At 48.9% G+C, this 22608-nt stretch overlaps 2 protein-coding genes across 4 annotated transcripts in view; one reads left to right on the top strand and one right to left on the bottom strand.

The window, feature by feature from the left end:
• The window catches only part of CASTOR2 (cytosolic arginine sensor for mTORC1 subunit 2), a 166749-nt gene extending 154251 nt beyond the window's left edge, over window positions 1-12498 (top strand). For both annotated transcript variants that reach the window (XM_090025168.1, XM_090025169.1), the window contains exons 3-9: window positions 939-1132; window positions 1465-1597; window positions 2748-2871; window positions 3718-3828; window positions 6030-6112; window positions 8858-8952; window positions 12070-12498. In XM_090025168.1, the coding sequence (XP_089881294.1) occupies window positions 939-1132; window positions 1465-1597; window positions 2748-2871; window positions 3718-3828; window positions 6030-6112; window positions 8858-8952; window positions 12070-12135 (806 nt within the window). In that variant the 3' untranslated portion in view covers window positions 12136-12498. The remainder of the gene's footprint in view (window positions 1-938; window positions 1133-1464; window positions 1598-2747; window positions 2872-3717; window positions 3829-6029; window positions 6113-8857; window positions 8953-12069) is intronic.
• Window positions 12499-12644: 146 nt separating this feature from the next.
• On the bottom strand, window positions 12645-21736 carry RCC1L (RCC1 like). Of its 2 annotated transcripts, XM_090025166.1 has the most exons (12): window positions 21361-21736; window positions 20964-21093; window positions 20270-20398; window positions 19393-19459; window positions 18551-18602; window positions 18185-18269; window positions 16805-16986; window positions 16242-16264; window positions 14553-14623; window positions 14184-14345; window positions 13954-14039; window positions 12645-12776 (listed from the first exon to the last, which is right to left on the bottom strand). In XM_090025166.1, the coding sequence occupies exons 1-12, from the start codon at window positions 21667-21669 to the stop codon at window positions 12699-12701; spliced, it is 1374 nt and encodes a 457-aa protein (XP_089881292.1). In that variant the 5' UTR covers window positions 21670-21736; the 3' UTR covers window positions 12645-12698. The 2 variants fall into 2 exon arrangements, with proteins under 2 accessions (XP_089881292.1, XP_089881293.1); XM_090025167.1 differs by lacking the exon at window positions 16242-16264 and having other exon boundaries at window positions 14553-14637.
• Between the last annotated feature and the right edge of the window lie 872 nt (window positions 21737-22608).

The following is a 22608-nucleotide window of genomic DNA, read 5'->3' as shown; positions in this document are numbered from 1 at the left end:
CTCCCAAAGCGCAGTGGCCTCATCATCCTTTCTACCACATTTCCTGCTGCCTGTGATTCTGATGGGAAGCTCAGGGACTCCTCTTAGTATTCAGTGGGGAAGGGGTACGGATTGGATCGAGCAGACTTTTAATAGGGCTGGTTTGCAGCAACAGACAGGGGGTGCTGTTCTGCACTACACCCCCTCCCTAGCATTTGGAGTAGGCACTCACCTCTAAAATATGCTTGTACAGTTCCCAGTGGGCTCTGACTTGGGTTTAGGCCGCCACAATGCAAATGATGATAAAAATGCCTCTGAACTTCATAGCAGACTGTACCAGGGGGCCTTCTCGGGTCCAATTTCCCTGTGGCCCGCCCACCTGTTTCTGGGCTAACCGTCCACCTTCTCACCTGCCATGCCTTGATGATAATTAATTCATTGATGTTCATTAAACAAAAGACCGCCCACTTCTTGCCCCGATGCTCTGAGAGCCCCACCAAGCCACCCACTCCCAGCAGGGTGCCGTTTCAGGTCCAGGAGCCTCCTGACCATCCCTTACAGCTTCTCCCTTACCTCCAGTGTGTTTCACAAAGCTTCACAGCCACATGATGTTGTCTGCCCCCTGCCAGCAGCAGCAAACGTGCCCTGCTTATATAGGCAGCCCTGAATCTAAAATGGCTGCCTTACTCTGGCTGCTTGGCTTCAGTCCTTAAAGTGGCAGGCGCAGACTGCCTTCTGCCACACACACTCTTGTTTCTGTAACAGCCTGACCAAAATCTTGAAATCATATGTTCTTGGATTACAGAGGTTGCTGAGTGTACCTCTAGTCTTGAGACCCGTTCGTGGATTAGAAGTCTCTTGCGGTGGTCCAGGGGTTTTGTTGCGTGTCCTGATCTAGGCAGCTCCGGGGTTCCCCGGCCCTGCGACTTGCTTATACTTTTTCCTTCATCTCTTTTCAGAGCTCCCATCGTCAGAGCACCTGAGCGTGGCAGATGCTACCTGGCTGGCCCTCAACGTGGTTTCTGGAGGAGGAAGCTTCTCTAGCTCCCAGCCCATCGGTGTGACTAAGATTGCCAAGTCAGTCATAGCGCCGCTGGCTGACCAAAACATCTCAGTGTTTATGCTGTCCACCTATCAGACAGATTTCATCCTGGTAAGAGGAAATAAGGTGATGAGAGCAGCTTATACCCCAACAGAGGAGAGTTTTGCGGGGCCGCGTTGCTGGCATGCGGTGATTGAAACGCATTCGTTTCACCGTTGGAGTCTTTGTGATGACTCTAAGCCTGTTGGAGGCAGGCAGGTTGGTAACTGGACCGAGATGATCAAACTATTCACCAAGCCTCCATCGAAGTGGTAACTGTCCCTGGGCATCTGCCACTGCGAGCTTAAATGACAGGCATCCCTTAGCAACACCTAACGTCCCCCTGATCTCATCTGCTGTGTAGGGAGCACGTTGTCCCAAGTGATTTCTGTCATCGTTCTCAGGTACGCGAGCGAGACCTGCCCTTCGTGATGCACACGTTGGCCACCGAGTTCACCATCCTCAGGGTAGTGAATGGGGAGACGGTGGCTGCTGACAACCTCGGGATAACGAACGGATTTGTCAAGCCAAAATTGGGTGAGGACCTGCACTGGCCATCCCTGCTCGGTGCTGCGGTAGGGAATCAAGTCTCTGTGGTTACAGTGGAGGGGAGGGCGCGTCGTAACTCTGTTCCCCAAACTTTTTGTTGAGCAATCACTCTCTGTCATGCGTGTAAGCCCTGTTTCAGCCCGTGCTTGAGTCTGCCTCTCTTTGGAGAAGCACATAAGCAGATGCCATTAATGTCAGTGAGAACTGAGTGTGCTTTGCTGAACTGGGCCTTGGCACTCGGGAGCCTGCTGTGCAACACTGCTCTTCTTCTACCTGTAGGTATCCAGAGAGACAGAATTAGCAAGACAAAAAAAAGCCAGAAAGGCCCTTGGGGAAGGGTAGAGCCGTGATGTTGGACTCACATTTCTAGCATAAACGACGCATTTCTCATCTCTGCATAGACGCTAATGCATTTCTAAGCTTACTTGAACACTTCCTGGGGACTGCAGTGACTAGCCCATGAAAAATATCACTGTTATTTAATATTTGTGTGTTAGTAGCAAGCTGGGGCGAGGCCACGTTATGCTAATAAAGATGATCCTGACTTTGAGAGGTTTCCAGTCTACCCCACTGAATACGCTGCGTGCCTTCGTGTCTTATTCAGGGTGAAGCCACACTCACAAAGCATGGCAGTCTGTCCTCTGTTAGTGGTGGGGCACTTCAGCACATCTCAGTGTGGGCCAGCCAGCACAAGAGGGATAATTTGACTAGGAGTGGCCGTGGTGATGGCGGGTGGTGTTATTTCCAGTGTGCTCACATGTAGGCACTATGTGCCAGTTTCGAAGAGGAATAGTCAAGGCCGAGAGGCTCTTTTCTTTCTCCCACTCCCACTCAGTGGCTTCCTAAACAAAACTGGCCAGGGCCTCCCTGCTATCCAGTTACTTGAGGAACCCTTCCTATCAAGAGTGGATGTCACTGGGCCTTAACGAGTCAAAAACTCAGGCCTAGCCTGATCTCTACTTGAACCAAACTCCAGAGGAAAGAGCCTGGCCCCAAGAAAGCTCTGTCTTCCTCCAGTTGACCTTACAAAGGTGGCCACTCTGGTCTGTGGCTATTGGAGTTGCATGGATAAAAGAGTTATGGGGTGGCTTGTGAACCTGATACCAGATAGGCTTTACGCTTTGTGTATCTCTTTCAGTTCAGAGGCCCGTCATTCATCCCCTTTCCAGTCCGAGTAACATGTTCTGTGTCACCAGCCTGGATCCAGATACCCTTCCCACTGTCGCGACGCTCCTAATGGATGTCATGTTCTACTCCAATGGGTACGTTAAAGCTGGCAAAGCAACGCGCACTGCTGTTTCTGGGTACACCTGGATTTTAAGGATGCAAAAATGTGTCACCGTCTTAAAGGCAAGAATCCAGGGCTGGGCTCATGCAGTATAATGCTGCTGGGCTGCTTCTGGGATGCATCCTTGGGCCGACATCTTCAAAGCTGCGTTAGAGCAGTGGTTTTCAGCTTGTGGTCCACGGACTCCTGGGCGCCTGCGAGCTCAGAGGGGTCTGTGAAAGATGATTATGATCAATCAAAAGTATGTGAATACCTACACTTGCAATTCAAAGGCATCCGCACCTCTATTTAAAATATTTTAGGGGGTCCGCAAGTGAAAAAACCACCGCATTAGAGTTTAGGGTGCCCAATCCCCATTAAGAGATGTCCGCTTCCTATTTAGCTGGGCTTGCAAAGTAGTAATACAGCCTTTAAGCAGCAGCCTAGCAATGCCGGTTCCTGCCAGAAGATGGCATGGGCGCATTGCAATACGCTGGCATCACATCGCAACGAGTTTTGTAAGCCAGGCTTGGATGGCACTGGACCTCTGCAAAAGTGGGGCAATCCAGGGAACAGCTAGACTTTGGGGAAAAAGACTTTTTCTCCAGACCAGCATGATGAAATAAAACCTTTTCCTCTGGAAGGAGCAAGGGCATTAGGCTGTATAAAATGCTTGCAAAAAACAAAAAGGAGAAAGGACATAACTAGGTGGAACTCGCGCTCTCTCAGAAAAATAGGGGCACTGAGTCATCTGGTTTCAATGGCTGTGTCTTCTCTGAAGGGTTGGGATGTCCATTATCCATTGGGCTGTGGGTAACTCTGTTGTGTTATTGTTTTTCAGAGTAAAAGACTCAGTGGTGGGAAGCGAAGACTCTGGACACATTCGCTTTTTCTCCTTCTCTCTCATTGAGGGTTACATCTCCTTGGTGATGGATGTACAGACACAGCAGAGGTGAGGCTTCATGACTGGCTTCAGCATGGGGTGGGACCCCAGCAAAGCACGAGTCAACTTTTCAGGAGTATCTCGGTCCCCATTTTCAAAAAAGACTTGAATGCTCCAGTCCCATTAAAAGTCAGCGAGACCTGGACTCCCAAGTGCCCGAGCCATCTGAGAATGACCGTGGAGCTTATTGGCTAGGAACTTAAGAAAAGCTTACCCTTCAGTTTGGGAACAAGAAAACCTTGAAAATCTTGTGGGTAAATTCTCCAAAGAACGAGAGCAGAGTAGGGGCTTCATATCCGCGCGGCACTCCCTTGGTCTACATTTCACTGGGACAGTGATGCGATGACTTGTGCCCAGTGGTGCAGGAGCTCACGACACTGTTTGACAGGCCCAGCAAACAGTCAGGTGGGAAAATATTATTCTGAACTTTTGTGTTCAGTGTTGTCTCATGGATTGGAGTGCACTTTTCTCTGAGGGGCTAGAGACCATATGGGAAGTTGTGTCCAGGTGCAATTTGCGGTATGCAAAGTGTTTGTTAACCATCTTAAGACCTGGTTTTGCAAGCTCCTTTAGCTTCCTTTGACTAAGCAGCCCCTCTGGTTTGTGGGATCAAGGTCCGGGAAATGGGAAGGATGATCTAAATTGCAGTTAGGACTGATGGTCAGTTCCTTACTCAAGCTCAGACTGCCCGAGTGACTTTGGACAAATCACTTAACCTCTCTGGGCCTCGGTTTCCCATGTGTAAAATGGGCATAATAATAGCATTGCCCTGCCTGACAGGGACATTGTGAGAATAAACCAGTGGAAGACTGTGAAGTGGTCAGATGCTGCTGCAATGGTAGCCACGTAAACATCTTGTCACAGGCCAGCTGGGCACTGTGAGTATATCAGTTTAGTTGCAGACTCACTGAGCAGTGCAACTTTATTAGCCACTGGGCTTTTTGGTTCGGGATCGAGGAGGTGATGTTGGGAAGGAAAGCAATGACAAGTTTTACTTTTAAAAAAAGAATAAATTTTACGTATAACAACAAAAATTATAGTTTACACATACCACAGTGAGTAAAAAGTTTAAGCTAATACACAGATAGCATAACAATACCAGTTAAAATTGACAGTGATAATAGAACAGACAAAGAAATTATGCAAGAGTTCCCACTTGGTTAGCAACTTATCAGTAGTCCCTCAGTTAGAAGATACTCGTCAAGTTGATTCAGCGAAGTCAGGCGTCCCCAATTCACGCTGTCAGAGGGACAACCGGAGGGAAAGTCCCTCGGTCAGGATCTGGTCCTTGCTGTCACAGGGAGTAAGAGAGATCTGTGGGGCATGGGACAGCAATGACCCTTCTGCTCCATCCTTCCCTGAGGGTTACTTAATGTGCATGTTCTTTTATATCCTGTTTATGCTAATTTTTTTGGTTATACAGCCATTTATAGTGTTACTTTATCCTATGGGGTTAAAAGGTGTTAGAAATCATTATAACAAGTTACTGCCCAAGCTTGGGTTAGCCAATAAGCAAATCACACCACATCACTTTGGGATCTGAGATTAACATGCCCCCACCTAAGTTCAGCCCACTATGTTAATTCTACCTTGTGACGTTCGTTAATTTTTACTGACTCTAAGCAAAATCAGCTACATCTGCCATTATAATTTGGAGTTCTGCTCTTTAAAGTTCATGCTGTCTGAAGATGAGTATAAAAAGCTAGACAGAAATCTTGCGGGTTATACTCCAGACAGACAGAAAACTGCTCCATAAGCTATTTCAGATATCTTCAAAAAGCAGATTTCTCTTTGTTATAAGTTGCTCTTCTGGTCCTGGCCATCGCAACATCTAAGACAAAGAGATGGGGGAAGCAGCTTCTCCCCCCCGTGGTTCCAAAGCACGCGTCTCCTGGGGTCCGTGAACTGATTGATTTCTAGTTTCGCATCATCAAAACACAGGATCTTTCAGAAAGGCCCTTTCTGTCTCTCTTCCTGGCACAGCCCTAACTTGGCTTCCAACGTGTACGTGCAGTGTTTTCAGTAGAAATGCATAAGGGGAAAAGACAGCCAAATCCATGTTGGTCACCTCATTTCCGGTCATGTTCACTTCTTGCGGCACCTTGTCTGTTCCAAGCAGCGTGGAGATATAGGCATGGAAGTGCCCAATGAAGCAGCAAGCAGTGGAGGTGTGACCACTTGTAACGGCATCCTTTCATAATTTTTTGCAGGTTTCCTAATAACTTGTTGTTTACGAGTGCATCTGGAGAACTCTGGAAGATGGTTCGGATCGGCGGACAGCCCCTCGGCTTTGGTACGTAAGCAGCTGGAGAAGCAGCTGAGCGCAAATGCCGTGATGTTCATGCCTCCTGGATAATGGGGAAAAATTGAGTGATCAGAGTCTGGGGTTTTTTTCTTTCCTTTTTTTTTTTTTCTTCCCCCAGTAAGAGTCTAATTCCAAATGTAGTCTCAGCTCTTTGAAAATGTTGCGCATCTCTCATTTCTTGTCAGCCTCCAGTGGGATAGACCTAAGCTGATGTAGTCCAAGCTGATGTAGGGGTGACTCCATAGCTTCAGTGGCGTGAGTACAGACGAAGAGCCGCAGAACTGGCCCTCCACGCCCTATCAGCTGCCCACGTTGCCCTTGAGAGCTGCAAAAATGGCTTTTGCCAAGTGGCTCGGTGAGGAGTGCTGCAGAGGAAAAGCCCAAGATTTTCTGCAAATGGCTCGCTTTGAAAAATCAGGCCCTTTTACAGTGCCTTCAAAGTTTGGACTGCTAAGAAACAGCCACCCAGGATCAGTAGTCACTTTTGAAAAAATGGGCCCCTTTCATTTTGGTACCCGGCCTCTAGCAGCAGCCGGGTCAGCAATAGCCAGCATAATCAGAGCCCTGGTTGTTCGCAGAGCCCCTGAGAGTTACGTGCCGCCAATTGAAGGCACATCCGTGATCTCATGCGAGTACGGTGCACTGACTGCTGTGGAGACTGGTCCCAGTTTCCTTAACGGGGCAATACCAAGAGCCGTTCAACATCTCCTTTACGGATGCAGGTCAACACATGATGAGGGATGGAGGAAAATGGAGTGAAAGGCATCATTCTCGCATGCTTCTCAGGAGTGACTTTTGTTGCGCTGGTTGAAAATCACCCTGGCTGTTGTTCTGTTTTCCGGTATTTACGTTGAGTTGTGAAGGGGAGGAGGCACGCTGGTGATAGACTGTTCTCTGTGTCCGGGGAAGAAAAGTTCGATCGGCTAATAGGAAAAATCCCTCCTGACGAGGGTTGAGTGCTGGAGCAAACTCCCTAGAAAGGCCGCGGCTTCTAATCACTGAAAGATTGGAAGTGAGGGTCGGACAAACGTTTGTCACGAGTGGTTCATCCAGAGATGATCCTGCTGGAGCTCATGAGCTCTGGAGGCCCACCCATCCCTCTCTGTCCCGGCTTCTACATCACTAGTGCCAAAGGAGGCTGGTTTTGCAGACCTTGCCTGCAGGAAAGCTCCCAGTTCCCTGTAGCAGGGAAGAAACGAGATGCTGCAATAGACAGTTGCTGGGCATGAGCAAGGGATCCAAGCAGGAAGGCTGCTCGGGAGCCCTGCTTGAGTGCCAGTGCTTGCTGCCCCCATGTAGGTCAAAGAGCCTCAGCGGTGGAAACTGAAGAGGCGCGCTGGCTGCTGTGCCGCTTTCATCGTTAATCATGCCTCGAGCAGGTCATCCTTTTGCTGCTCAGAGGCCAGTTTTTGTCTCGCAGCGGCAAACATCTGCCTTGCAGCTGAGTTGTTAAACAGGCCATAAATGGTCAGGGAGCCAGCAGAGCACGTGCTGCTTTGTGCCTCCTGGTGCATGCGGGGAAGAAAAGCTCCTTGTTTGTGGAAAATGAGCTGGTCAAGTAGCTTAATCAGGCAGCCACTTGGAGGCTAAAGTAGAAAGGGAGAAGAGAACGACTGAAGCCCTCCCAAGCCAGTGGAAAGGGGAAGGGCAGAACCCAGACTCTCCTGCTGCAAGAACTACGCCATGTTACTTAGTGTGTACAAAGCACAAAGTAGCCCAGGGTAGTTGTGATCCTGCTGTAGGATGCTGAAGAGGTGCTTTGTCGTGACACTGTCAACCACCAAAGCTGGTTCCCTAGTCCTTGTTTTTCTAGGGCATTGCAGACGTGCTGAGAAGCCGGGGCGAAGTGGTCCGTAGGTCACTGCCTCCAAACACTTGTGGCCTTGTTTTGTGATTTGTCTTTGGGGAGGCCGGGTAGCAGGTGCCAGGGATGGCGTTGTGAAGGACTCTGTCACGTCAGCGCGCTTCTGAGGCTGCTGCTTTGATGCGATTGTCGAGCCACCAGGGTCTGTAGAGGTGGCGGTCCACGTGGCTCCTGGTTCTCCTCCCTGTCTACTGTGGCTTGCCAAAAGCAACAGAAAGCAGGTTTTGCACGTAAGTGGTGGCTGCCAATCGCCACACTTGTGTTACAGGATTACTACTCGTGGAAAGGAGGCTGTATGGGGATAGCCAGAGGGGATCAAGCAGCAGGCGATGGGCAGGAACAGGGATTTCTGCAGGGCCCAGTGTTAACGTTGGGTCTGTACCAGTAGGCACGGCGAAGCCTCTGCGCCTGCCACACGAGGAAGGGGTCATTGGCTTCTGAGAGCATGGCCCTCTGGCTCCAACGTGTACATAAGTCTGTCCACAGAATAATTCGGCCCCTGACTTAAGACGCTTGTTGCAGGGAGTAAATGAAATACAAACAGAAATGCCCCTGTTGCCTTAGGTCCTTCACCCAGACACTGATGGGCGGCAGCCTCATCTGCTTTGGATCCAAGAACTAGCCAAGGATCGATCTGGATTCTGAGGCCAGGTCAATAGACCTGAGGGGTTATTTGCAGAACTGGAAACTGCATCGACTCATCCTTAACGTTTCTGATGCCTTTTCTTGCTCAACACGATGCCCGGGTGATGGCTGGAGGGGGGGTGAGCTGCTTCCATGCTGGTGCTGAAAGCTAGGTAGTGCTGGGTACGCCTCGCTGTCGAAGAGCTCTGCTTGAGTCTGTGACTTCTCCTCTGTGTCTCCCGCAGATGAATGTGGAATTGTCGCTCAGATTTCTGAGCCCTTGGCTGCTGCTGACATCCCGGCCTATTACATCAGTACTTTTAAGTTTGATCATGCATTGGTAAGTAGCCTGGTAGCTCTGCTGGGGTACTGGGGAGATGGCACCTTTCCCCATTGCGTTGGGGAAGCATTGTCCTATCTTGTTACAGCTGCTTTTGTACAGCATAGCCAAAAGCTGGGGGGCAGAGACCTTTTTTTTAGCTCCTCTTGTTGCAGACAGGCTACTTGAAGCTCTCTAAATTCAGTGCCCGACAGAGGGCACAGTGCATCGAGGTCTAAGTGCTGGGGTGGGGTGTCTGTGTGTGGAGAGGAAGGGTAGACAGTAGGCATATGGATCAAAAGTTGTTGCTAGTCCATTTTCACTTCTGCCATTTGCAGCAGCTCCCATATTGTCACTGCCCCCCCCTTTTTTTTTTGCATTGTAAGCAGTGCTTTGACTGCTGCTGCTCAGTGTCAAGTAGCCAGAACCACAAACCCTGTAAACACACAAGCAACAGACAACAGGCAGCTGGATTGTATTTCCCCTGGCCAGCCTATGCATGTACCCAACTGTGAATGTCTTTTGTCTCGATTCTTGCAAGTGCGGCGTAGTGCTGAGAGTAGTTTTGTCTTGCCAGTGATACAGGTCCAACCCCACTGTCCCTGCACATACAAACAGCTGTGATAGTCTGTTGTGCCCTTGCCTCTGGGGTTTTCTTGGAAACGCCTGCACCCTGGCACTTCCCCTGCAGCCACAAACAGCATCCCTGTAGCCTTGCAGGATGGGGAACGTCGGTGTTGGAACCATAGGGGAAGCTGATCTGCCCATTTAGAAACAATCCTCTCTGCGGTCTCAAAGTGCTTGAAAGCCCTTTGTGTTCTTTGCCACAACTCTTTATGTTCCAGGCTGCATTTAGGGGAAGTACCCCATTGCTTTACACGCCTCCCCCCACCCAGCCTAGCCGCTTTGTGGGAGTGTTCGCAACAGAGCATCCTGACTAAATGAGAGTTCCTTAGCACTGCCCTGTCTGCACAGGCCAGTAGCATAACCTAATGGGGCACAGCAGCCTCAGATGTCGACTTGCAGGGAGCAGCATGCAAAAAAACCCAGCTGTCACAGCTGCTGGCTGGTCAGCACAAAACTGCCCTGTTACACCTCCAGTTTTTCATGACATCACTACATACTTGGTTCCCTGGCCTGACTTGTGACTTGCTCACAGCTCCGATTCCTTTTTTTTTTTAAAACAAAAAAGCGAATTACTTTACATGTTTGCAGTTGGCAGGTACCATTTACAGCCCGGAAGGCCTTTGTGTGCAGAACAAACTTAAACGTTGTTCTAGATGGGGAAGGTCAGGGTGCTATATAGATGATAAAGCTAAGCCAAGAAGCTGGAAGTGGCCCTGGATAATCGTTTTGCTGGGCGCGATATGCAAAGCCTTTAAGTGTAAATAGAAATCCAGTTACACTTTGGCAAGCAAATTGTAACAAACCTAAACACTGCCTTTCATTGGGCCAGCTGCAAGGGATATTAGGCAAGCTTTTGGGCACAAAACCACCCATCCTCAGGTCTGGGCAAGGGGCAAAGGTAAATTGAGTGATAACTTTTGAGTATTCTGTAAATGGAAGTTGCTTGCTAAAGGAGAAGGAGGACTGTAAGATGGGAGTGAAGAGCAAGGGGAGGGAGGTGAATCCCATAAAGCCATTGAAAAAGGAACAGGGATATGGTTACCTTTAAAGTACAGCGCAATTAGGAGAGGTGAATTGTAATGAGACACAGAACTCTTCTCTGTGTTTAGTCTGTGGTTTTTAGGGACCAGTCAAGTTACGATGCTGTTTGCAACCCTCAGCTTCCAAAGCTAGTTGGGTAGGTTTTCCTTGAGTACAAGAACCAAGATGAAAAAGTGGGTCGGTCAGAAGCAGTCTCCCGCTGGAGCCTGGGAGTCTCTGTCCTTTATCAGACCTTGCTCTTTCAGGAACATGCTGGGTGGATGCAGCTGGTGACAATGTTAGTTTACTGCAGTCATCTTTAGACCAGGCTAGGCCGTTCTCCCTACTGTTAAGCTCAGTTTGATAGCTTAAAAACCCTCGAATCCACTATTAAAATGAAACACCATAGATATAACATATAAAAGAGCCGTAAATTCTCTGATTTTAAAGAAAACCAAAATCAGCATTTTTCCACCATGAAAATGAAATGCCACTATATACAATTCATTTTCATGAATTTCATTGCATTTCATTTTCATGGCGGAAAAACACTTTTTGAGTTTTTGTTAAATCAGAGAATTTACAGCTTTTTTTTTTAAATTAGTAAATTTACAATTTTTGAACTACGAAAACCAGGATCCCTGGTTATGACAAATTCATCTCTGTATACAGGACAAAGTGTATATATAGGTATCAGTTGAACAGAGTTTTATTGATACATTTACAATTTCAAAGCAATTTAGAAACCTACCAGTGCCTCAAATCACTAATAAATTCTATGTTCCTATCATGTTATTTTTTTAATAACGGAAAACCAGAGCCTCCCTCCACCCCTTCTCTCACCAGGACGCAGGTCCAGCTGCAGCTGCCACCTCCCCCCCACCTTTATGGCACTGAGCAGCCAATATGCCAGGTCAAACACAAGCCACAGTCCCACCAGTGCCCCTCACTTCTGACCCATAGCTCCCTGGTCCTGCTGCTGGTGCCCCAAGTCCCAACCCACAGCTCTGCCCGTTTTCTGCACTCCTGACTTGCTGCCCCAAGCCACTTGCCCCCTCCCCAATTCTTGTGCCTGCAGCAGGGTATGGGGCTGCAGCTGGGCTAGACAAGCTCAGGGTAGAAGCTACCTCTGTGGCCCAGCAGGTGGGACCAGCACAGGAGGGAGTGCTGTGCCACCATGGGCAAAATGCCCCTGTCCACCCAACAGCAGCAAGGGGCCACTGTGCCTCACCTTTAAAGGAGAAAAATCCACATTTTTTTCCATGGTGAGCAGAAAAAGGTGGATCTCTGCTGTTCACTCTTTCAATCTTGTACTAAGCAATATGACACCCAGGGGAACCCTACTTGTCACCAGTACAAGGCCCAAGGAGGAGGCATCAGGAGAGTGCTATGGAGCTTGTTCCCCCAAACGCCTCTTCCAGGTATGAGTAAGCAAGTTATGCGTCTGTCTAAAGAGGATGGTTCTCACCCTCTTTTTTTGGTTTTCTGCAGGTACCTGAAGAAAATATAAATGGCGTAATCAATGCACTCCAAGTCAGTCAAGCTGGAAAGCATTAGAAATCTTCTGAGCTGGTTCCAGATGCTTTTTCTATCGTAATAATATGGTTATTCCTTTTTTCTCACAGTATTCTTGGATAATCTGATTCTGGAGAGGTTGAAGTGGAAAAAAAAAAAAAGACATGAGCATAAACAGCTCTTTTTAAGAATTGCTGAACTTAGAGCCCCGCTGTTCAGTTCCAAAGCAAAAAAACCATAACCTTGCTGGTGTGAGAGGAATTGCCCGCAGACAGGCAGATTGTGTGTGCTGCAGCTTTAGCAAGAGCTTCTCCAGAGGAACTGGGGTGGAAGGGCTGGTTTCTTTGTGACGAGTGTAAAGAAATAAGGAAATAAAGGAAAAAAAAAAACCCAAAAAAACCAGAATACAGCAGTCCTCTCTGTCTTTAAAACCATATATCCTTGGAGGTTGTATGAACCAGCCTCCCACAGCTGCAGTGAAGTGTCCAACAACCGAGAGCCCCTTCCCTGCTCCAGGTTTTCTAGAAGAGGAATAAAATGCTTGCAGCAAGGACGGGTTAGAATATCTTTATTTTCTCTGCTGGCTCATGCCTGCACAAGTTCCATTAGATCCATGATTTTACCAGCGTTACCATGTGATCCACTCCACATGCCACGGCCACCACCTCCCCCGGTATCGTCACCTAGGAGGAGAAAAAAAAAAATAGAACCACTAAGTTCAGTGCTGGGTACTGCTGTCTTAATGAAGAGGTGTGCACTTATTCTGTAGTGTCCTCATGAATCAGACCAATTACTTACACCATAAATTACCATAAAAAGTGGAGCAGGTTGCCTGATCCTTTTTAACTACATGTTGTGTAAAAATATATACACACACTACCTGCTGGTTTTAAGTACCTGCCCCTGACTATAAGTGCCCCTCTTATGTTCTGAGACTTGGTGGTGAATAGGTTCCCTCTTCACTTTTCCCATGCCCTTCATGCTTTTGCAGATCTCTACGTTTCTCCTGTTGAAAATGTGTCACAGTAGGAGGGACAGCAACTTGCATGATACTGATCATGCAATGAAGAGCTCTTATGGCATAAATGCAGTCTTTAATAAATGCAGCAACTTTGCTGTTCCTTAAGGGGCAAGAACAGGTGACCCTAATGGGAAGAAAGGACAGGAAGTGCAGCACGAGGCTAGCCAGGCACAAAACTAGTTGAAGAGAGTTTGAACTCAAAAAAGGAAGAGCTGACTGCCTTTTCCAAGTATGCCAGGTAAAGAGGACCAACAAGTAAAGAGAAGGCTTAAGTAAAAAGAGGTACTGAGATCAGCTACCAACTAACAGCAAGGACAGGGAAGGCAATAAGTAGCCTAGTGTTCAGGGAATTGGCTACTACCTTTGGATCATGGAAAGGTCAGGTGAGGGCTCTGATAATGGTAAACACACTGCCCACGCTTAAAGAAAGGCAGGAATGAGCTGGGAAGTTCCAGACCAGTCAGCCTGAGCTTGATACCTGTGACTGGAGCACAAGGCACCGTGAAGTGATGTGCCTCTACCTTAGCAAGGCTCTTGCCAGCATCTCCATGGTCACCTAGATAGATGCATGACTGCTCTTACCACTGGCTCAGTGCCCACATGAAGTAATTACCTCTTCCTGCCCTCATTACTGATTTGCAGGTTATTATATGCTATTCCCTGTGGCCAAGGAGCACTGGTCTCAAATTCCCAGAAGGGTGGTTAAGCATTGGAACAGGTTACCCAGGGGCTGTGGAATCCCCATCCGAGGAAAGCTGAGGGTAGACGAAACCCATCGCTCAGAGCAGGATGTTTGAACCAGAGCCCAATTCAGCTGACCAGGTCTCACTGACACTTACCCTCCAGGGAAAATACTGGTCTTCCCTTCTTCCAGTTCCCAAGCACCCTCTAATATTCTTGCCCCAGACAAACAGCTCTCCTCTCTCTGCAACAAGAGAAACAAAGACAACCTCAGTAAGCAGTGCCAAGCTACAGCCTTGTAAATAAGGCTTTAGAGCCAACCTTTTTGCCTAAGCTTATGACGGCTATTTTCTCCTCGCCTCACTCCTCTGCATGTTCAGATTCTTACCATTAAGTGCCGCAAAGTGGCTGAGTCCACAGCGAAGGTGCTTAACACGAACATCTGATGAGCCAAAGAGAGTGGGAGGGATCATTTCTGGAGTTGCTGTTTCCAGAAGGTTCGGTCCTTTCCCAAGGATTCCGTATCCCCACACAAAGACATTTCCTTCCTCTGTATGACAAATGCACACAACACTTCCATCAGCTGCTGAGTCTTGAGGAGCTGTATTTCACCAGAGGTGATGGACTCAAATACATTTTTCCCTCCCAGGTTTTGCAATATACGGGGCCTGTACACACCTCCTCACTTCTACCTCACAGCACATTCACTTCCAGTGGGGGCATGTAACTGGAGGATTTCTTTAATAGAGATACTCACCATTCAGAACAGCATTGCCGGTCCCTCCGCATGCAGCCTCCTTTACCTTCCCAATCTTGAATGGTAAGTGCCTGGGGACATTCACCTTTTTTTAAGAAATCCATTATGGCTTGAGACACAGAGCTACTTTAAAAGGGGGTTGCTCAGGATGTAGTGCAAAAAGAACAAGATACACAACACTTTGAAAGAGTTTTGACTACTGTTTGTGACATCAGAAAACCTGGCTTTCTGAGCTCTGAGGAATGATATGGAGCCAAGCCCAGATGCCACAACTTTTCGGTATGAGACCTTACTTACAGAGTGGCAGCAATTTGACAGTCTACCCTTTGTTCTCCCCATGAAGCAGAGATGTCTTTTAATAGTGGACAGCACACATTTCAGCAATGAACAAAATACAGCAGGTGCTTCTCTGCCACAACATGTATGGTCAAGTCAGTACAAGGGGTGTGCCAATAGAGATTTTCCACCAGGCATGTCAGCGAATACAGATCTGATATCAGATTTACAGGAATGCAGCCAGGCAGCATGGAGGGCAGTGCTCGCCAGGTAAGTCTGTGGAGGGGAAGGGCTGGGAGCAGGGAGAGGAGGGCACAGATCAAGGCACCCATGGTGAGGGGGGGAGTGGGACAGGGGCAGCAGTAAATGTGACCCCAGGGCCAGGGCGGCGACTCTAGAGGATCAGTGTCCTGGTGCTTAAAAATGGCAGCAGGGGCACTTGAACTAGAGCTCGTCTAATGAGCTTTCATTCAAGTGCCACCACCACCATTTTTAAGCATGGGGATGCTTTTAGAAGCAGAGCTGAGCAGGGCAGAGGAGGAGGCAGGCTTCACTACAGGCTCTGGGTGCTCTACTTTGCTGCCTTCGTCCCACCACCACCGGGCAAGGCAGGGACAAGCTGCTGGCACAGAGCTCCCAGAAAAAAGGCAGCAGGGCAGAGAGCCCTGAGCCCACAGTGGGCAGCCTGCCTCCACCATGCGCACAGGACCTGGAGGGGGGAAGGAAGCACATGCCCCCCCATGCCTTCCCCAGGTGGGCATACAGCAGCCACACACCCCCACCCACTCACCCCCCCACACTGCCTAAATGAGCCACCCACAGCTCCATTCTACTCCCCACCCCCGAGTCCCATTCACTGCCTCGGCAGAACAGTGCCCCCAGCTCCTACCCCACTCCCTCCCTCACCGTGGGGGCCTTGATTTGCTCTCCTTCACACTCCTTCCCCTCTACAGACTTACCTGCAGGGTGCTGTTCTCCATGCTGCCCAGCTGTGCTCCTGGCTGTGTGCAAGCTGTGGCAGCGCACATGGACGTGGCATACTTATTGGTACATTATCAGCTAACCCCAGCCAAAAAAAGCCAATAGCCAATAGTGTTAGTTTTCCCTTTATCGGTCCAATATGGACTTTTGCTTTCAGCTATTCTGAATCAACCTCAGGCTCCCTTACTACATCCATTCATTTCGGTGCTTCTTGCTGAATCGCTACACAGCTTGAAACAGTATTTTTATCCGAGTCCAAGTCTCTTTAAATTTCACTGCCTTACTTTTCCCATTTGGGTCTCAAAAATGGAACACAGAAGTATTTAGCAGTATTAAGTCACCGAATGGGGTGGGCATTTAGCCAGCACTGTCACGAAGACTACACTGATGGTGGAAGATTTCTGCAATATATGATATGCCTTGGTGCCTTACCTGCTTCCAAAAGGGACTGGCATCTAAAGAAACAAACAGTTACTTAACCTAGGGGATAAGAAGGAAGGGAACTTTTGCTAGAGACACAAGAGGCCAAATGAGATGCTCTATTGCTTGCTTGAGAAAAATCAGAACTATATGGCAGATAGAAGGGTGGCCATAGCATCTGCAGAAATGAGTTTGGGCTCATGAAGGCTTATGCCATTTATCTCTGATTTGGTTAGTCTATGGGGTGGTACATCTACCCTGCCTTCTGCCTGACTTCAGGCTAACACAGCTAATTGCCTCTCTCTGCTCATGAAATAATTGCCAGAATCCAACCCTCCCCACAAAAAAAAAAAAACACCCCTCACAAACATGTACAGCAACAGGTCTGTCCCAAGATCTCTTTGGAACAACTTTCAGCACATGGCACCATAACCAGCAACATGCCAGTCTGTTACTGTGAGGAAAATTAAGCCTTTCTATAGCTCAGTACTGCATCCACATACCCCAGGGTGACTAGTGGACAGGTGTCCCTTTAGCGACATGCAATATAAAGAAAAGAAAATTCCTAAACAGACCTGCGTTGTCTCCGTGACGCACGCTAGTTGCAGGTATTCCGAGTTTCCCCAGCCGAAGAGGTCTCCTTCATCAGAAACAGCCAGACAGCAATCCGCGTAGGAGGCAACCTGGATAATGTTGACTCCAGCGACATCTCCACCTAGCTTGGTGGGAACACTGGAAACATCGTAGTGCCCTAGACCTGACAAAGAAACAGACAGTCTGGAATGATGTGCTGCCCTCCTGCAGATCAGAACAAAGCCAGGCAATGCTGGCCTAACAGAAGTCACTCAAATCACACTTTCAAAGCTCTAACTAGAAGTCTAAGCAGGCAAGACACCAGCTCTAATTGTGCGCAGGTTAGGAAACCACTTGGCCTCATTACCAGGATCAGTTTGGTGCACTCCACCAGGAAACATCCTGGCAGAAAGAAAAGCGTAGCTGAAGGTAGGAACCTAGTGCCCTGTAATGTTACCATAAGTAGTGCAAAAGCCCATCAAATGTCCTGCAGGAGTTACAAGTGCAAACTTGCTGACCGTGGTGCCAATAAAGCCAATTAAAATAAGACTGGCAACCTTCACAGTCAGGGTGTCCAGACTGATCTTCCAAGGTCCCTTACAATCTATGAATCTGAACTACTTTTACTTTGGCCAGGCTCAGGTCACCTCCAAAGTTTCCACCTACTCTGCAAAAGTAGCAGCAATTTTTCAAGGTACTGAAGTTCAGTGATGTCCGTTATAGTATATCATGTGTTTTGTTATAACCGTTGTGAACTATGTTCCAAACCACTCCAGCACCCGGACTAAGGCTATTCCTAAAGCTGTGATTCTAGTCTCCAGGCAAATTAATGTTTTGTATGAGGTGCCTTTCAGCCAGTCCAGCAAGACCTGTACAGTACAGCCACACTGAAGGATGGGGAAGAAGCGGGGAAGGGGCAGGGTAAAACTTAGACCTTATTCTGCGCAGCTTTATGAGGAGGAACAAGCAACCGAACGGGCCTCAACCAAAGCTCTGACCTGAGCGCAGGATGAGTCATCAGGAATCAGTGAAGCCGTCAAGCAAACAGTGTAAAAGCAACAGGGGGCACTCACCCCACCCCCAAAGAACAGCAAAATCAAGGTTTGGTGTTTTACCACAAGATGCTTCTCAGTTTTATTCCCAGCACCCGTGCCATAATCAAGGCTTAAGAGCTACATCTTCACTATGCAAGAACACACAGTTCAGAACACTCTTCCCAAGCACGCATTTTTCGATTCACAGATTTCAACTTTTACTCGTTTGCTGCTTCCCGAGGTCCAGCATGTCATCATACGTCACACCCCCTGCCCAAACTGACACCATTCCTCAGACTTGCGCCTCAGCTCATTGCATTTTCAGCTCCACTTCACAGGACATCGTACCTGTTTGTCCATCGGCTCCCCATCCACAGGAATAGATCTCTCCTTTCTCTGTCCTAAACAGACTGTGATCCTGACCACAAACAACCTGTGCAAGAAAAAACCTACACTGAACTGCATGCACAATTTGTACTTGTATACCCAGACTACAAAGAAAAACCCATGATGAAGCTCATTAAAATTATGTCTAAGACACCTCCAACCAGTCATCCACAGGGTTGAGGGCGGAAAGGAAAGGAGAAATCCAATACACCAGACCAAGAATTTATCTACTTTGTGTTACCAATTCGCTTGTTACTGAGGTGAACACGGTCTGGGAACTAAGTATAGGCCTAATCATTTTTCTCATCTTTTAGTCAAAGTTGTTACCTGCATAACTCTTCCATCAAACTCTTGCAGTCGATTTATCACATGGCTCTCACTATACACCATTAGGCAGGCATCAAAACAAAGACAAGAAAGGAAAAAATTGCAAGTTTAGCACCCACTGAATTTTAAGCACTTTCTTGTACACGTTGTTACAGTTTTTAATCAGTTCTCCCCTGGCTGTGGGGCAGGCAGTTTCAAGTCTGACTAACCGATCTAGGAAGGTAGTACACACAAGGTTCATGAATTCAGGGTTTGACTGAACTCTCTCAAAGGCATCATCTGATCTACAGTGGCTTGCTGTTGTGGTCCTTCTTTGCTTTGTCTTTATTCCTAGTCCCCCATTCATCCCCTTCCTCCCTGAAGCCTACAAAGGACAGGTGTGCTGACACTACTCCCATTCTTAGAGACCAGGTATGCATGACAAGGATGGTGGTCTCACTTGAGGCTGAACAGGTTCTGCTCTCACTTCCTCCCTCAAGGCAGTAGGCAGAAATTTCACCTCCCCCTCCCTCAAGGGCCAAATCTGGTATGCGCAAGTGTTTGGCACCACAGGAGTCGTGGGCATCACAGAAACAGTGGCACAGCACTGGTTCACCCCACCAACCAGCTTCCTGGTATGGCCTCTCTTCCTTAGCATCACTCCCAGGGCCAGATTTGAACGCAAGAGCTACTTCAAGTTACACGATCCTCACCAATTTAGGATACCAATAAAATTCTAATTTACTATTTCTTGGACCTATCACTCCTCATCAACTCCCTTTCAGTTCTACTTCTCCCCTGGATCCCACAATATTTACAGGAGACATCCCATTCCATGTCATTAAGCTCTTTGTTATTCTCACCTATAAATTTCACCTTCAACTATTTCTCGACCACACTGCCCATACGAGTTGTTTCCCATGCTGAAGACTGAAAAGGAAACATACACCTAGTTACAGCAGCTCTCTGAAGCAGCATCAAGCATTTTTTCCTCCCCTCTAGGGCCTGACTGAGGCCTACACAAAGCTTAGTGTCCACACACGTTTCTCAAGCAGTACCAGGTATGGCAGACTCCCACTTTCTTTGCCTGAACCTAGGTTAAACAGGGCAAAAGCATTTCTACTAAAAAGACCCAAGTTCCTACACCTTAATTATCACACACCCTTGAGGTCATCACTTATTCCTCTCAAATTGCCTCTCTCATTCTCCCACTGCTTAGACTTGGCAATAAGATCATTATTCCAATAACAACTCTGCATCAAATGATTACCTCCACCAGCGATCAAGAACTAGTAAGATGCTAACTAGCACACTGAAGGATTCCCTGCACAGTAGAGCGCCCATTCAAGCAAGGAACCTTTATTATCAAGGTTTATATATCCATTACAAAGGCAATATTTAGGGGCTTCCCAAGGAAGATACCTTGAAGGAACTGGCATAGCTGTTGAAACAAAATTAGCCAATGCCCTTGGTGAAACATAACCAATTTCTTATGCTTACCACGCCCCAGGGCTAGACTTGCCAGCTTTAGTTTATACTGCTTACAATGCACACACACACAGCTTCAGCCAAATGAACACATTGCACAAGGAATGTGGTTTCAAGCTTACAGTTCTGCCTCTGCTTCAGGAACTTTTCTGTACACCAATTTTATACCCCTTATCAGCTTTGGGTTTAGCTTCTAAAGAAGAAAGAAAGCATACACTCAGGCAAATCAACTGCCACCACCACAGGTCGTACCTCCTTCATGGTCCGTCAGGATGAGGGAATGGGCTCTCCCGCAGGAGACCTGCAACACTCGAGTCTCCTGGGGCTTCTCCAGTGGCAATGGAATAGGAGATGGCTCCAAGACATACTGGTAGCTTTTTGCTTCAGGGAAAAATATAAAAGGCCAGCAAATAAACAAGCTAAGTTTGCTTCCGTAACAGCTACACAGGCATTTATGATCTAGAAAGCACATGCACTTGCTCAAACAGACAGCCAATCTAGATCCCTCCCCACCTATCATGAGACTATCAAGATGACAGCAGCAAGGGGACCAGACACACACACCCCTGGAAACAACAAGCAGGATGTATGGAGACAACAAGTTCCAGGCAGTCGATTCTGAGACCGCTGGAATTTAGCCTCCTCGTTTCTGCCAACTACTTAATCACAAGCTCACATCCTGCTTAACAAGCAATGAGCAGTTTGAGTTAAGCATGCAGATAACACATTTGCTGAACAGGGTCAGTGTTTCTGGAGCATTAAAACTAGCACGGGAGGCAGAGGGACCCCAGTATCTTCTAAAAGCAAAACTCATATTTGCTCTTGGAAAGGCCGCTGAAGTCTGAAAACGCAACCGGAAAATAACAGTCCCGAGGCAGCCAGAGCAGGAAAGCAGCTCCGCACCCGCGGTTCGCTCTCTGCAGCCGTCCAGGACCGAGCTCCTTACTTCGGTCCTTCCGGCTCCTCTGGAAGCCGAGCTGCGAGTCCTCGTTCAGCCCCATGCCCCACACTTTGGTGATGTCAGCGGTTTTGGAGGAGAGCAAGGTGAAGCCATAGCCGCAGGCTGCTGACGAGATCTGCAACGAGTCCGGCACACGGCAAGGGGTGGGGATGACACTCCAGTTCGGCTCCTCCGGTCAGAGGCACGGTGCAGGCCCCTGCCCAGCGCACAGGGTCCTGTCCAGGCCCCCCCCTCCTCTCCCAGCGCCAGCTCCGCTGCCCTGGCCCAGCTCCCATAGGAGCGAGCCCAGGCCCCGGCCCCACTCCGACATGAGACCCAGGGCCCGGGGCCAGAGCCAGCCCCCCCCCCCCCCCCCCCTCCCCCTCCCCCTCCCCCTACGCGCCTTGTCCGCAGTGACGAGCCGGTAGGGCGTATTCTGCACGCGACGGGGCCTCTTCCAGGACGCGTCGGGCCGCACGAAGCTGGGCACGCCCAGGGCGCCCGCGTGGCAGAAGCCCCAGACGAAGACGCGGTCCGCGCGCCGCGCGCGCTGCCCCACGTAGCGGAACACGGGCGTCGCCTCGTCCGCCTCCTGCAGCGCCCGGCGGCCCCCCAGCTTCGGCCCCGCCGCCCCGGCCCGGCCTCGCCGCGACCCGTGACCCAGCGCCGCCGCCGCCGCCACCCGCCGCCGCGCCGCGCCCAGCGCCAGCATCTAGGACGCTGACGAGCGCCTCCGCGCTACGGCCGTATGGGCGCCGCCATCTTGCCGCCCTCTGACCCCATCGCGCACTCCCGCTTCATTGGAACATTGCGCAGGAAGGGGCGGGGCCTACAGGGCGACCGGCTACGACGTCTGCGCATGTGCGCGAGGCAGGTTCCCCTCCGTGGGGAACGTGGTTGCGCGACCCGCATGACGTCAGAAGCCAGGGGCTCAGTCTCGCGGTGCCTCATCTTTACAGAGACAGAGGCCGCAGTTTGGGGAGGAGGTATTTAAATAAGGTGCCAGAGTCCTAAATAGGAAATGATTATACTGGAAGCTCCAAATGATGGTGTTTTCCAAAAAACTGAAGTACCCTAAAAAAAAAAAAAAAAAAAAAAAAGCATGCAAACAAGTGTCCAGAGTGACTTGGGTTTTGCAGGTGTTGCATCAATTAACTGCTTCCAAAAATATTTTGCATTTTGAAATGCAAAACTCCAGCGCTCCTGGTTCTGCGGTGAGAACTTTTATTAGACCAGCTAAAAAAAATCAAGCCCAAAAATCCATCTTTTTTAGTTGGTCTAATAACAGGTTTCAGCTCTGAACCAGGAGCGCTCGGGTTTTTTGCGTTTCTTCTCGTCCCAGACCAACACGGCTACCAAATATTCCCTTGTATATTTTGAATGCTTAGTGCCGTCTCTGCCTAGGCTGCAGCGGGCGGTACAGACCTCCCCTTCTCTTGCACTGGCACTTCCCTTTCCCCTGCCTGTGTTTTTCCACTGGAGGGAGTGAAGGAGCTGGATTTTATTAGACTGTGGCTGCAAACCGCTCCAGCACTGCCACCAGTTACCCCCAGCAAATCTCCTCTGATATTAACATACCTTGCAAGATACCCTCAGCAATTACCACATTCAGCAGCCCTGGCGCCAGGAGCGCTGCTGGGCAGGATTTCCT

Source organism: Crocodylus siamensis, chromosome 13 (genome assembly GCF_052110815.1).
Source record: "Crocodylus siamensis isolate JL-2025a chromosome 13, ASM5211081v1, whole genome shotgun sequence".
NCBI lineage: Eukaryota > Metazoa > Chordata > Crocodylia > Crocodylidae > Crocodylus > Crocodylus siamensis.
The sequence above is the reverse complement of the archived record's forward strand: the minus strand, read 5'-3'. Positions and strand labels throughout refer to the sequence as shown.